Source organism: Toxotes jaculatrix, chromosome 11 (genome assembly GCF_017976425.1).
Source record: "Toxotes jaculatrix isolate fToxJac2 chromosome 11, fToxJac2.pri, whole genome shotgun sequence".
NCBI lineage: Eukaryota > Metazoa > Chordata > Actinopteri > Toxotidae > Toxotes > Toxotes jaculatrix.
Window position 1 is genome coordinate 11,265,085 of NC_054404.1, and position 13,455 is coordinate 11,278,539.

General features: G+C 40.0%; 2 protein-coding genes across 2 annotated transcripts; one reads left to right on the plus strand and one right to left on the minus strand.

Moving 5' to 3' along the window:
* Positions 1–6,326: 6,326 nt before the first annotated feature.
* On the plus strand, positions 6,327–7,959 carry LOC121189902 (DNA damage-inducible transcript 4 protein-like). The gene is made up of 2 exons (XM_041050380.1): positions 6,327–6,577; positions 6,861–7,959. Exons 1-2 carry the CDS (start codon positions 6,412–6,414, stop codon positions 7,373–7,375), a joined length of 681 nt encoding a protein of 226 aa, XP_040906314.1. The 5' UTR covers positions 6,327–6,411; the 3' UTR covers positions 7,376–7,959.
* A 324-nt stretch (positions 7,960–8,283) lies between these two features.
* On the minus strand, positions 8,284–13,313 carry dnajb12a (DnaJ heat shock protein family (Hsp40) member B12a). Its single transcript, XM_041050379.1, has 9 exons — positions 13,165–13,313; positions 12,636–12,813; positions 11,948–12,093; positions 11,688–11,858; positions 10,772–10,851; positions 10,551–10,660; positions 10,282–10,454; positions 9,696–9,838; positions 8,284–8,902 (listed from the first exon to the last, which is right to left on the minus strand). The coding sequence occupies exons 1-8, from the start codon at positions 13,295–13,297 to the stop codon at positions 9,717–9,719; spliced, it is 1,113 nt and encodes a 370-aa protein (XP_040906313.1). The 5' UTR covers positions 13,298–13,313; the 3' UTR covers positions 8,284–8,902; positions 9,696–9,716.
* Positions 13,314–13,455: the final 142 nt, after the last annotated feature.

Genomic DNA, 13,455 nt, shown 5'->3' on the forward strand with positions numbered 1-13,455 from the left:
TTGTTACTTTCAACCTGTGGAAAACTGTGGAAAATTCCACTCACAATTTCCTAAGGTGATGCCAACAAAGTACTTGACGAAAAGCTCAAAACCTAAAAAGATTCAATTCACATCTGAAAGCTGCTTCACAGCTGAAACACTGGAATTAGAGAATGCTTTGTACTTTTACTTGAAAATGAACTTAAACGATACACCAGCTATTATCAATAACTTTTCTGACTGATCGACTGATTAAGTGCTGAATCATTGCAGCTCCAGTTTGAGTAAAACAACTATCTTGTAGTGAACGCCACAAATATTCAGCTAATAATCAGTTCAACAACAGCACTGTGTTCTGCTCTATGATGCTGTTTTCTTCTGCCAGGCTGTCTTATGTAACTTCCTATAATTCATACAAAGATTTGCTTTAACTATGTATTACTAATAACATTACCGATGGCTCTATTTCTTTTAAGTGTCTTGGTAAACCATGACAGTGAGCCAGCAGGCATAATACAAGGGCCCTTGAACTGGGACACCTAAATGTTACACAGACATAATTAACCTTGTTAATTACACTTGTGCTATTCCAGCTATCACATGCTTTGAAAAGGGCCTATTATCATTGACCTGAATCAACAAAAACTTTAACATTAATGAGGCACAAATTAGCTGGTATTAACTGCAGGGCTGTTGTGTTGACTTGTAATGTTACTGTGAACCTATGGTGTGGAATAAACTAAATCAACTGTTAACTGCATTATTGATTGTACAAGTGTTTCTTGGATTGCAGTATGTCCACCCCTGCGTAAAAAGAGAATCACTTGGCAAACTTTTGCCCTTATTGCCAGTATAACCAGTAAAATATACCTGACTAAAAGTGGATAGGAAGACTTCATAAAGCTGGAAAAGTGAGGTCTGTGTTGCTGCTCTGCCTCAGATTTGTTACCTTCACTGATTAAGAAACAACACAAATGCTACTGATCTCTGTTCTGCTGTGTTCCGATGGCCTGCAGATAATGGCAGTGTTATCTGATACATTACTGGGATGTAGAACATTTGCATTGTGTCACAGGTATAGTAACTGACTGTATCTGTCCCGCCTGCTGCATCTTTCCCTGCTGCAGCCTCAGCCAGTCCCCAGAGAGACACACTGAATGACAGCTGGTAATTGAAGTGCTGGATTAACTAATGCCATCTTTATTTCATCCTGAAAGGAGTGTCTTTGAGGTCCTCTTAATAAAGCCAGGCAGGAGACAGGGTGTCATCTAATCTCTCAGCTGAACGCAATTGAGTTTACTAGGAGAGATAAAGATAAAGACAGAGGAAGTCATTCAAACTGAACACACACACGCACATACAGACAGTATAATACAGAAACTGGGATGTGATAAAATCAGTGTCTGAAAGCAACACAGCATGTTCTAATCACACTAATCACACACTAATCACACACCTGTATACTAAGACATATGTGACACGAGCGTGCTCATTTATTATAATACAGCTACACACTCAGATTGGTGAAAAATATATGTGCAAACAACTATTCTGCAGTTGGTTTGAACTGGGCTGTCCTCAGTTTGTAGATAAAGCTATGTGCAGTCACACTGATGCAATAACACAGTGTGCTGCAGCTGCTGCAATCAGCCTGCTTCACTCTCACTGACACTAATCAAACTAAGAGCAATGAGTCAAATGAAGCAAAACGGCAGTGTGATTAACATTACGCACCCTTTAAGGCACATATTAGGTGCTATGCTGGGAGTCAGACACAGATCCGGTCATGAACCTGCAGACAGATGAAATGTGACAGTCACAGAGCCGGATTCCAGAGAGAGGAGGGCAGAACATGACAAGCCAACAATGTTCATCTCATTTATTGGAGCCAGTTAAGGAAAAAGAAAATGGCTGAGTAATCCAAGAGTCACAGAGCCACAGGGGGTTTCAGGTCCTTATAAAAGCTAGTGAGAATACACTCCCCTGTCAGTCATGTGAGTGTGGTTTCCCCAGGTCGGATACTTTGTGAAGGAAAGGGAGAGAATCTAATTGTGATGGCTGGAATGGCTGCAGGACAGAGACATGTAAAGATCAGATGATCCTCATTAAGAGAACATGTCATCAAAAACAGACATCATATACATAAGATACTGCTCTGTACCCACAGGCCACTCATAGAGCCTGAGATTAGACATAAGGCTGTTTCTATATTAAATGTTTTATTTCCTTAAAAGTGCACATTTCAGTCTGGTGGTCTGGTGGTTGGTGGGTCAGTCCAGACTGAAATGTTATTGGATGGATTGCCATGAATTGGTACAGATGTCAGTGGTGTTCAGAGGATGAATCCTTGTGACTTTGCTGATCCCCTGACTTTTCATCTAGTGACACTAACAGGTTAAAGTTTTCACTTATCCACTGAAATATCTCAGCCTCCACCAAATGGATTGGCACAAAATTTTGAACAGACATTCGTGGTTGACAGACAATGAAAAAAAAAGAAGTGAATAAGCGTATTTTTCTAAATGTCAAACTATTCCTTTAAGCTAAAAGAGCAGAAACAATAATGCACATTTAACAGTGGTAGGCTCTGTATGGTAAACACAGATTATATCAAGAATGATTTAAGATTCCAAGAACAGTCTCAACAGCAACAAGTCTTGTTTAATTCAAAAGTAAACACAAAAAGCACAACATTGGCAGCATTGCTAAATAATGCACATGGTTCTAAAACGAGAGATAGCTTCACTCCGGGACAAGTCACGGTAAGAGTACTTATAAATAATGATTGGGATCCCTTTCTCTGTCTGAGGTCATGTGGTCACAGTTCATCATGTATGCATTGACTTTCTTACCCCTGCACCTCTATCACTTAGCAGCGCAGTCTCTCTGCCTAATGACGTTCAATCAATATCAGTAATAAGGCTCATTCACAGGGACGACCATACAAACCAGAAACTACAAATATCCAGTTCCTTTGGGTGTTTTCTGTCACGTTGGTAGGCAGTGAAGGGAAACAACAATAATACCTTTTCTGGGGGAAATGCATTTGCATTCAGTGCTCAGGTTCTGTGACTGACAAAGACAATAAATCAGTGAAACAGCCCCAGTGAGCCACATTTAAATACTGAATAAAGCACATGTACATGTAAAATTAAAGTACAGCATATGAGTGTCCTGAAATGCATACAAAAAAGAAGACAACTGTTTAGAAAGTGCATAAATATATTGAGTTCATGCACTTTGCGGGCATTACTGTACGGCCTCATTAATTGTGTGCTCAAAGCAACAAATAATGTCATACTCTACAGCTGACATACAATAAGTCAAATGTGATGTTTCTCAGTGTGTAGTCAAATGCCGTTTGCTTTTCTATACGAGATAATTTTTACAATGTGAAACGTTAGGTTTTCTTTGAATTAGATCATGGGATTTGGGAAACGCTGTTTTTAAAAAGTAAATATGGGTCAAAGGGCTATTTCAGCTGGTTTAACCTTGGTATATAAAACCAAAATAACTGCATCACAGAATTTTCTTTCCCAAATGTGCCAAAAATAAAAAAAAACCCACAAACTTTATTTCTAATTCAAGGTCAGCCAAATGCTCCATTAAGCTAATATTCAAAGTATAGGCTGTTTGAAATTGGTGTGTAAAGTGTTAATGCTTTGATAAAGAAGAGTGCGTCTCAGCAAAACTTGCCAAACATCACAGTTTCTCCTGCCCCCCTTGAGAGTGCAGGTCTGTTTCTGCCTCCTCCAGCAATAAATCAAAACCTAAATGGAACACTGTCCCAGCTCCAACCTCAGGTGACGCAGGCACATGAAGCCCAACAGAGAGTCGTGCACTCAGAGCTAAAGGGTTTCCAGACAGACACGGGGCTCATATGCCAGGAGAATGAGATGCTACATGCTGGGATATTCACCAGTGATATGCAATGATACTCTATTCCTTCTTTTGTATTCCTTCATGTTGTCAGAGTGGCTAACGCTGCCCTGGTTTTCCTGTCACGAACAATGATAAAAACACGAGGCATCCAAGATTATTACACTACACTTCAGCCGTCTCAGCGAGATGGACCCTGCTCTCAACAGCATGTTGTTGCTATAGCTACAGCCTGGCAAACACAATCCAGGGACCCTTTTACCCGTTACTGAATTAATTAACAATATGAGCATATTTAAAAGGGCCTGAAAAAGACGGCTGTATCTGAGCAAGCTCAGGTGTAAATATATTTCATTCTCCACTCAAGTGCCTCATAACTGCTCCGGTTATTCACACCAATTACTGAAACAAACAGTTCTTAGGAATGAAAAATAAAGGAAGTAAAGGTTTTTCTTTGCGATTCATGCTAATGCACCTCAGATTAAAGCAAATTGCTCCTGAAAAAAAAATCCATTCTTAACAATCCATTTAGTAGTAGATTTATTATACATGAATTACATAGCCTGAGGCTGGCTGGCCTAACAGCTCTCTCAGGCCTGTTTAAAACACAGAGCCTGTCACGCTTTATTTCCTCTTTACCATTTAAATTTTTTTTTCCATGACACGGCGCAAATAATGTTTAACCCCAAACAGTGTAGTGTTGGAGCTTAAGATAAGTTAAATGATAAATTTTGCATCCAAATGCTGAGTGTAGAGACACATTAAAGAAGCAGGGGAAAAACAACACAGTAGTGACCATTAAAGTGCTCGTGCACATGAATTCATGCATGCGAAAGACAGTGTGCTCATGGGTACATTCACTCAAAACAATAGGTGCACTCAGGCATTAATATTTTACATGCAAGCACACACACACCACACTGGTTGCATCTTCTTCGTTGTCTGTAATTTAAATGTGATGAAGTGGCGCCACGATCTGGAAATGCAGTGTATTACACCATTTAGGACAAACCCAACAGGAATATCTGTCCTGCTGTTTCACCATATGTAGCAACAAAGGAAACTCCTAAATCCTTCTGCAAATATTCTAGATGCCCCATTCTCCCATTTATATAAACCAGTTTTACCAGAACCAACTTGTTTTCTCAAATGGGTCTAAAGAAGAACATTGTTACAGTTGTTGGACGCTATTTTCTCCTTAAGTGCTTTAGCTCAGTGGGTTTGGAGTCAAACTTTAGTGTGAAACAATCCTCGTTCACTTTGAATATATCATATTCAAAAAGAGAGAATTCAGTTCTAGGAGAATGCTAAATGAAATACTGTTCTTTCAAAATACTCATTAAATGAACAAACAAACAAACAAAATCCATGGAGGGCAACTCTGATGTTAACTCCAATCCTAAGCAAGAGTGGAGTGTTCTTCAGGGATGGGGGATGGTCTGTGTGTGAGTCAGGAGTCAGAGGAGTTGTTCCCAAACTTGGGGACAGGCTTGGCTGCTCCTGTAGATCTCTGGGATTCAATGTCTCTAAAAAAGAATAATAAGAGGACGGACAGAGTTTTGAAAATGATTTAAAAGCATTTAAATGATCTCCCACCCCCAAACTCACACACAAAATAAACACACATTTAACAAAATTGTTGACTCTGTGTGAAACAATTAACACATGTTGTCTAAATATTGGAAAACATACCTACAAACAAAACATCCTCCGGTAGGAAAATCAAGCCCTTACTCGTTTTACTATATTTTATTTTATTTCTTTCATGACCAATTCTATAACAATAACAAAATACAAATACAATAACCTGTATTTGCTCATGATCACATCAGCCCATGACACCACGAATTAATTGTTTCTGGAGCTGAACTATGTTCACTTTCCGTCAGGATTGTAAGCAGACTTTCTAAACATTTATAAACAGATTCCTACTTTGGATGCATCATTTTTAAAATTCACGACTCAGCACACGTTTCCGATCATTCAGTGAACAAAACATCGCCTACGTGCGGTACGTGTCAGTCTGCAGAGGCATTCACAGGAATGAGTTCTTCCTCAGCTCTTTCATCACGTCTTCTTCTGTCCAAAAACTGAGGGTGTGTTTTCAATTTTCCTTTTTATTGTTTAATGTCGGTGAGGGCGCTGATTGGCTTATTGATTTGGCTCTTTAACTTCATATTTGAGGGTCTTAATCTTTTAAGAAAACATAAACTTGCGTATAAGTTTGGCTGGGGGTCAGGCGCCTGCAGGGTCCTGGTGGTGGGGAGGTGGGGGGGTCAGCTGGCCTTTGCCTCATCAAACGGCCCAAAAAAGTTACCAGGCAGGGTAGAGAGCTGAGTACGTGAGCTAAAATCTCATTGGTTAACAAAGGCAGTGGGCGGAGCGTTCTGGCTTGGGTATTTATTGCTTTGTTCCATTGTTACTGAGTGTGTTTTCCAGCTGCTCAGGCTCAGGAGGAGGGGGACCGGTCGGGGGACCCACTGTTAGAGAATACCACTGCATTTTTATTTTCTTTTACAGTCCTCTCTTTTTTTTTATAGTTACTTCGTAAAGATGTCTTTTTCTTGCAATCACTCTCTGGACGGCAGCTTTCCTCCCTCTCCAGCGGAGGACAGGGGCTCAAAGCGTCTGTCCTGGGGCAGCTTGCTGCAGAGACTGACCGAGCTGAAGGGGATCAATCAGAGGGTCACAGCAGACCAGTGCTGCGGGAGTGAAACTGGTGAGTGTTGCTGGCTTTTGTTTAAGCAAAGCCCTATTGTCTTTTGTTTGGGTTTATGCAAATGTTGGCATTTTAGGTTTTTTTTTGTGACTATTTGCTTTCCCAAGGAAAAAGAGAGAAAATGAACTGACAAAGTACAAAGGCTTGAGAGGAGACAGAGGCTTTTTCTGATGACCTGATCCTATTTTTAATCATCAGATAAAATGAATGAAAAAGTTTAGGGTGAATACTACATTACCAGACAAGACTATAAACTGTTTTTTTTTTTGTTTGTTTGTTTTAGGATCTCTGGCTGACATGTCCCTGTCTGAATGGGATAGCACTTTCTTCTGTGATCCCCTGGAGGAAACCTTAGCCACAGAAGTTGTAGCAACCATCACACAAAGCCTCAACAATGCATCCCACATCCTTGGCTGCTCCAGACTCATCTTACCTGACAGTCTGCTACACAGTATCAGTCAGGAGCTGCTCCACCTGGCCGTGTGTGAGCCCTGCGGCCTAAGGGGAGCTCTCATCGACCTGTGCGTAGACAGGGGGGATCAGGCCTCCCTATGTACTGTGGACCAAATAGCAGTGGATGCCACCCTGGTCCCGACCTTCCACGTGACCCTGGTGTTGAGGCTCGAGTCCAGTGGATTATGGCCAAAGGTTCAGAGGCTCTTCAAGGGTAACAGGTCCCCACAGACATCTGCAACATATCTGGGACACCAAAACACTCTCAAGCTGAGTACGAGCTTCAGGGCTATTAAAAGGAAACTGTATAGTTCAGGGGAGCTGCTGATAGAGGAGTGCAGCTGACCAAGTGCTCCTTTCATGATAAGCTGAACTAAATTCATGTAGACTGTGAAAAGAAGCAGCATCGATGTCAAATGGCACTGACAAGATGGTCCTGACGTAACTTGTACATGTCTCTGTTGGTATTGTGTGAATCTAGGGTTTCCCTGGAACCAACTTATGTCTCATGGCAGCTACTTACCTGGTAGAAGGTGACTCAACAGTGAAGACTCATGATTGAAACATGGGTCGGTTCCTTTGCTATGAATGTAAAGTCACGCCCTCAAGGGAATGGCTTATGTATTTGACAGTCAAATCTTATCACTTGTGTATTTTGTATTTTTAACGACTTGAAGAACATGAAAGAATAAATTATTTTCTATTATACTTTGTCTCGGTTTTCCTCGAATTTTCTAGTAATCAGTAGTTGTGTCCCATAGCCATACTTCATACTAGTCCTGTACATTATGTGCTACATACAAATAATCATGACACACTGTTTTTGCAGTCAGTATAATAAAAAACAACCTAATTTGAAACAAACAGGAAATGTTACAATACATGCAAAGTCAATCAAAGTGATACTTTGGAATATCACTGGAATTTAAACTTAACAAAAAAACACCCACAATTTATTTAAATGTTTTTCAGCGGTGAACAGCTCCTCAGCTTCCTTTTTGGTCTGCACTGAGGGAGAACAGTCTCCATCAACAGCACTGTTAAAAATCAGGTGTTTAGTATGCACGGTGTCGGCTTTAAGTATACTTCACTATGTCACTGTTCCCGGTTAAACACATTATACACTCAAAAACTGCTCAGAAGTAGTATGCAGTGTGGATTTGGGACACGTAAACTTGTTATAAATGTACATGAGCAGCAGTGAGTGTCTGTATGATTTAGTCTGTGTGATAGAGAAAATACTCACCAATTTATCATTGGACAAATTTAATTCAAAGAAACCTTTTATACAATTTTAGCATGTTAATTTAATAAATATGGTTTACTTTTATTTGTGCAATCATTTTCAATACTTATGATCCAACAGACTACAAGCGAATCCACATAATAACATTATAGTATATGATATTAACTCAAATGAACCCTGCACTGTTAAAAGTAAAATGAATATTTACATTGGTAAGAACTATAAAAATTACACACTTTTTTCTTGTGAGTGGCTCAGACGTCTGTCTATGAGAAGGCCATGAGGTTTCTCAAAATGTCTAAGGAAAACAAAAAGATTGGGACAGAGAAAGCTTATCTTAGCAGCTTTGTTACCATACAAATATGCTCTTACTTTCCACCATGATGCCCTGCTGATTCTCACCATCCTGAAGACACTAGAGTCAGAAAATGTCAGCAGTCAACTCAAAGCTTCTCACAGGTCTACAGGAAGTCAATCTACACCAAGTTGCAGAGAGGTTCCCTGATGAGGTCTGCTGCCCACTGTACGTAAGGCATTTTTGATTCTCTTGGTTTGCTGCAGAAATATGCTCCAATTTAAGTGGGCTCCGACCGATTTCTTCTAATTAGATTCAAGTACCGACGAACCTAAGGAAAATAAACGAATCGGTGAAGGTTATGCCGCAATGATTTCACACAGGACAAACTCTTGATTCCTACACTTGCACATACAACCAAACAATTCCGCACAAGCGTCAACATAAATCATTCATTATCACTATCACTTGTCATTATCACTATCATACTGACAATTTGGATTATTTTAGCCAACTACTACCATTAAAAGGCTTACACTTCATATAGCTGTTCATCATTTTTCATGTCATACAGCATGTTTTTCAAATATAATTCCTTCCTTCCAGACAGCCATAGGTTTTTGTTCCGTGCAAAAGGTATAAAAGCAAAGCAATTTGCAGAAAATTGTCCCTTACTTGATATAGGTAATCCATCACTGTGACCCATTATTTTCCTTTACTCATGCTTTTTTATTGGTCAAAGTTCTGTTATCTCATGCTAACGCAGTTGTGAGCGGCTCCTGTTTTAAAAACTCTTCTTGCTGGTACATTAAAATGCTTATGGGGAAACTCCGACATCTGAGACAACACAGCTGACTCTTAAATATCAGGTGTCGGTCGATAAGACAAAAATAAAACGGACTAAATGCAAGCTGTAACGGAATTAAAATGAATGGCAACAGCAGCCTGGAAGGTTGGCAATCAGCCCAAAAATATATGCTCTGAAAAAAACTGTCAACAGTAATAAAGTGTGTGCGATCTGTAGTTAGTGGAATAAAACATGCAAAATTCTTAAGTCTTTGCTTTTCCTAGAATCTAAGCATGAGAATGAACTCTAATGTAACTGCAATGTTTGTGCAACTTACCCGTGTGCGTGCAAGTGGTTTCTAGCCATCCAATATAACTTGAATCTCAGATAGTTTGGAACAGCTGGGTGTGCCCATGCTCTGTGCCCTTCGGTACAGCCCAGAATCCATTGAGTAACGAGCACGGTACATTAAGCCTTCCTCTGAAAGCACAAGAGGACAGCACATCAGTATGATAGGTTTCAGTCAGCTACTCTATAAGCATGAAATCACACAATTCAAATGTTAAATTATTCTTTTGGACGCTATCATAATAAATTTAAAAACAGTGAACTAAGTGAAGAAAACTAAGAGAAAAAAAACAGCTGAAATCCAGATGGCACACTGTCCAGTTGCAATACTGTAAAGTGATAACTGATTTACTGTTTAAGTGAGTTCTAAAGCTATAAAAATTTATTTTTCTGATTTTCTTACTCTTTTATGATATAAATCAAACCATTTAAATGTGCACTGCAAAACAGTGATGTGTATTTATCACTATTTTATGCCATTTTATAGACCAAATGTTTAAGTGATTGAGAAAAATAACTGGAAGATTAATCAATAATTAAAATAATTGCCACGTGCAGTCCTACTCTAAACTTACTCTGCTGCTTCTCCTTCCAGCAGTTGTTTCTGAGGTTAGAGATGTAGTCTTCTTCTACACTTCTCTCAACATTCTTCAGATTATTCCCAGAATATTCTTCATTGAAACGGTCTCCCACATAGAAAGGCACCTTCAGGTTGGATGTATGCCTTTTGTGAATATGTCCAGCTGATCTAATGCACACAGAATAGATAACAATGATAGTGAGAGACAGGTTGAGACATTTTCTCACAGACTCAGAAAGCTCTGCGAGTGTTTGAATCACTTACGGGCGGTAGCTAAGGCTGTAGGGAGGCTGGGTGACCATCATCTGGCTGAGAGCAGAAACAATGATGAGGATTAAGATGGGCATCAGCTGGACAAACAGAGCCAGACCTCCCTGAGAGAGAAAAACAAAACAAAACATTTGATTACTCTTTATAAAAATGTATATCATTCATCAGCTGGTACAAAATTCAAGTGTGCCTGAGGTATTACAGACAGGACTTACATCTCTCTGTTGTTCTCGTCTTTCTTGCCTATTATGATGTGCAAAGTGCATTCTTCCATTTCTGTAAACGTGTACGTTGCCTAAAAAGAATGCAAACAAATGGAAATTAACAAAGATAAGGTGGCACTCAGCAGCACTGTGACTCTAAACCATGTAAATTCAAGGCCTAAGAGAACACAGGTTTTCAGTCCAATCAGTTACTGCAGCTGATTTCACTAATTATCACTTTCTTAACCAGTGACAACAAAGAATTCAGAAAGTATATTTACAGACAGGGGTCTATTTTAAACAAGCCTGGCCAAGCAAACCAGGTAATTTACATAGACTTATCCATTTTCGAGACATTACCTTTGGTAATATACAGCAGTGCAATAGATGTAGTAGTTGCAGAAGAAATAAGTACAGCCTGTATTTTCTCTCCAATAAACATTATGAAGACGCAATAAAAAATAAACAGCCAACCATATTCAGAACACTGTGAATCTGATCTGAATCTTCTCATGTGCTTCTAAGAGATTCATTATAAGATAACGGCACTGTGAAGTTGTGCTTAGCCTTTGCACTGACATCAGCATGTTTTTTTTTTTTGCTTATGGAATTTAAAAAGAAAAGGCGTGGTTGAAAAAAGAGACTCACAAGGCTGAATAGCCAGTCAGACCGCTCTCTCTCTCTCAGAGCATACCACAGAATGATCACTGATAAGGGCAAACTCAACGGTTCAAGACAAAGCACAAGAACTACCAGTGATGGTGACACAAGGTCAGACTACTGCTGGTGGCTTTGTGTGGCTTACTCTGATATCAAATTGTTTACTCAGGCATGTAAACATGAAAACCATAATACTCTTGGGCAACCATAATACCTCACCAAAGTGCCACATCCTGGCTGACACTATATTCATTTGCCCTCTGCTTACTTGACGGGAAGCCTCCACCAAAGAACATGTTGAAGAGGTCCTCAGGGGAAATGTCTGCTTCAAAATCACGATGGTGTCCGTGTCTGCTTGGATGTGATCGTTCCTCTCCATAGTGGTCATACTGCCTTCGTTTCTCAGCATTACTTAGAACAGCATAGGCATTACCAATAGCTGAAGGACACACACACAAAACGTGCACTTAGAAAACTTACATTTACTTGTTATAGATAAAACAGCAGCGGCGAGTTCTTTTAATTTACCTTTAAATGCCTCTGTGGCTCCAGGTGCGTGATTTTTATCTGGGTGAAATTTCAGTGCCAGCTTTCTGTAAGCCTTTTTAAGATCATCCTCAGAGGCCGTCTTTTCAACTCCCAGAATTTGGTAGTAATCTTTACAGCTCTTAATCCTGCGGTAAAAAAATAAATAAATAAATAAATAAACAACACCCATTGGACATGGTTAGCAGATTATGAGCATAACAAAAGACTGGAAACACAACACACAGATTCATCCCTATTAGCTGTAAACAATGTCACAAACAGACACAAGTATATTGTTGGCTCATTATCACTGTAAATAAGCTAACCATATGATTAGATTATTGATTTGTATCAGGGTACTGAGGAGGGTTTCAAATGACTGTTTTCTTGATTGATTAATTAAAGAAATGTGTAATTTCTCTGTCTGACTAACAGCCTAAAAGATATTAAGATATTCAACTTCCTGTCATGAATGGCAAAGAGAAACAGGAACTTGATGATGTTTAGAGTTTTTACTTGAAAAATGATTTACACAAGTGATCATTTAACAGTTGCAGATTAATGTGTAGGCTGCATATGCGAGTAATCGACTAAATGTCCCAGCTCTAGCACTAAAGAAAACAGACATTTAATTTTGTTATCACCTAGCTCTACTAACACCAAAGAACAGAACCGCATGTGCACTGACTTTCTGACGGCATCCAGCTGCTCTGCGGTGTAGGATTTGGCCGAGTCTGTGGCCCCCTGTGCGGATTTCTCAGCCTCCTCTCCGTGGTTGCGGTGCCTCATAGTGGGCCCATCTCCATTCATGGGACTGCCATTCTCCTCGGGAAGCTTTCCATTCTGCGCTAACGACTCCAACAAGTCTGTTAAGAAAGTGGAGCCATATTATTCAAGACTCCCAGTCGGGTAAATGTTTACCAGTCAGTTAATTCACTAGCACAGTTAGCTAACGGTTAGCACTGTAGTGGCTAGAAGGACGTCGATTATGTAAACTCTTACTGCGAATAATCAAGCACCAATTTAAGATAATAAGTAGCCAAATATATCAGAGAGATAGCGGTCGGAAGCGGAAAAGACTACAAATACCAGTGTCGGCTAGGAGCAGCTGGTGTAACGTTAAGACGGTTATGCTAACGTTAGCTGATTCGATTTCACAGCGATGGCCCACCGTTCGACATAAAACCATCGCCGAAAAAGACATTTATTCGACGTACTTTTGGCTCGATCTGTTGGAAACAGGCGCTGTGCCTTCTCAAGAAACTTCCTGGCTCTGTCTGGCTGGTTGCTGCTGATCGCATTTAGGGCTATTTTAATGCACCGCTCCGCTTCGTCCTTGTTTGAGTCCATCGCGACACAGCGGAAATGTTTACTTGCCTCGGGACGCACGGAGATGACGTTGTGATGGTGGCTGGGCTCGTTAATTATACATCATACCAGTTGACTTGAATTTCCAGCATACGCTTCATTGACATCCGGCTGAAAACTTTGATATTTAAAGTCAGTGG

What these genes read in the sequence shown, in the direction of transcription:
- LOC121189902 (XM_041050380.1), top strand. Translation starts at nt 6,412, where the DNA reads ATGTCTTTTTCTTGCAATCACTCTCTGGACGGCAGCTTTCCTCCCTCT. An exon ending in GTGCTGCGGGAGTGAAACTG is followed by an intron (nt 6,578 to 6,860) that starts GTGAGTGTTGCT and finishes TGTTTGTTTTAG; the next exon opens with GATCTCTGGCTGACATGTCC.
- dnajb12a (XM_041050379.1), bottom strand. Translation starts at nt 13,297, where the DNA reads ATGGACTCAAACAAGGACGAAGCGGAGCGGTGCATTAAAATAGCCCTA. An exon ending in GACGAGAACAACAGAGAGAT is followed by an intron (nt 10,661 to 10,771) that starts GTAAGTCCTGTC and finishes TTTCTCTCTCAG; the next exon opens with GGAGGTCTGGCTCTGTTTGT. An exon ending in CTGGAAGGAGAAGCAGCAGA is followed by an intron (nt 9,839 to 10,281) that starts GTAAGTTTAGAG and finishes TTGTGCTTTCAG; the next exon opens with AGGAAGGCTTAATGTACCGT.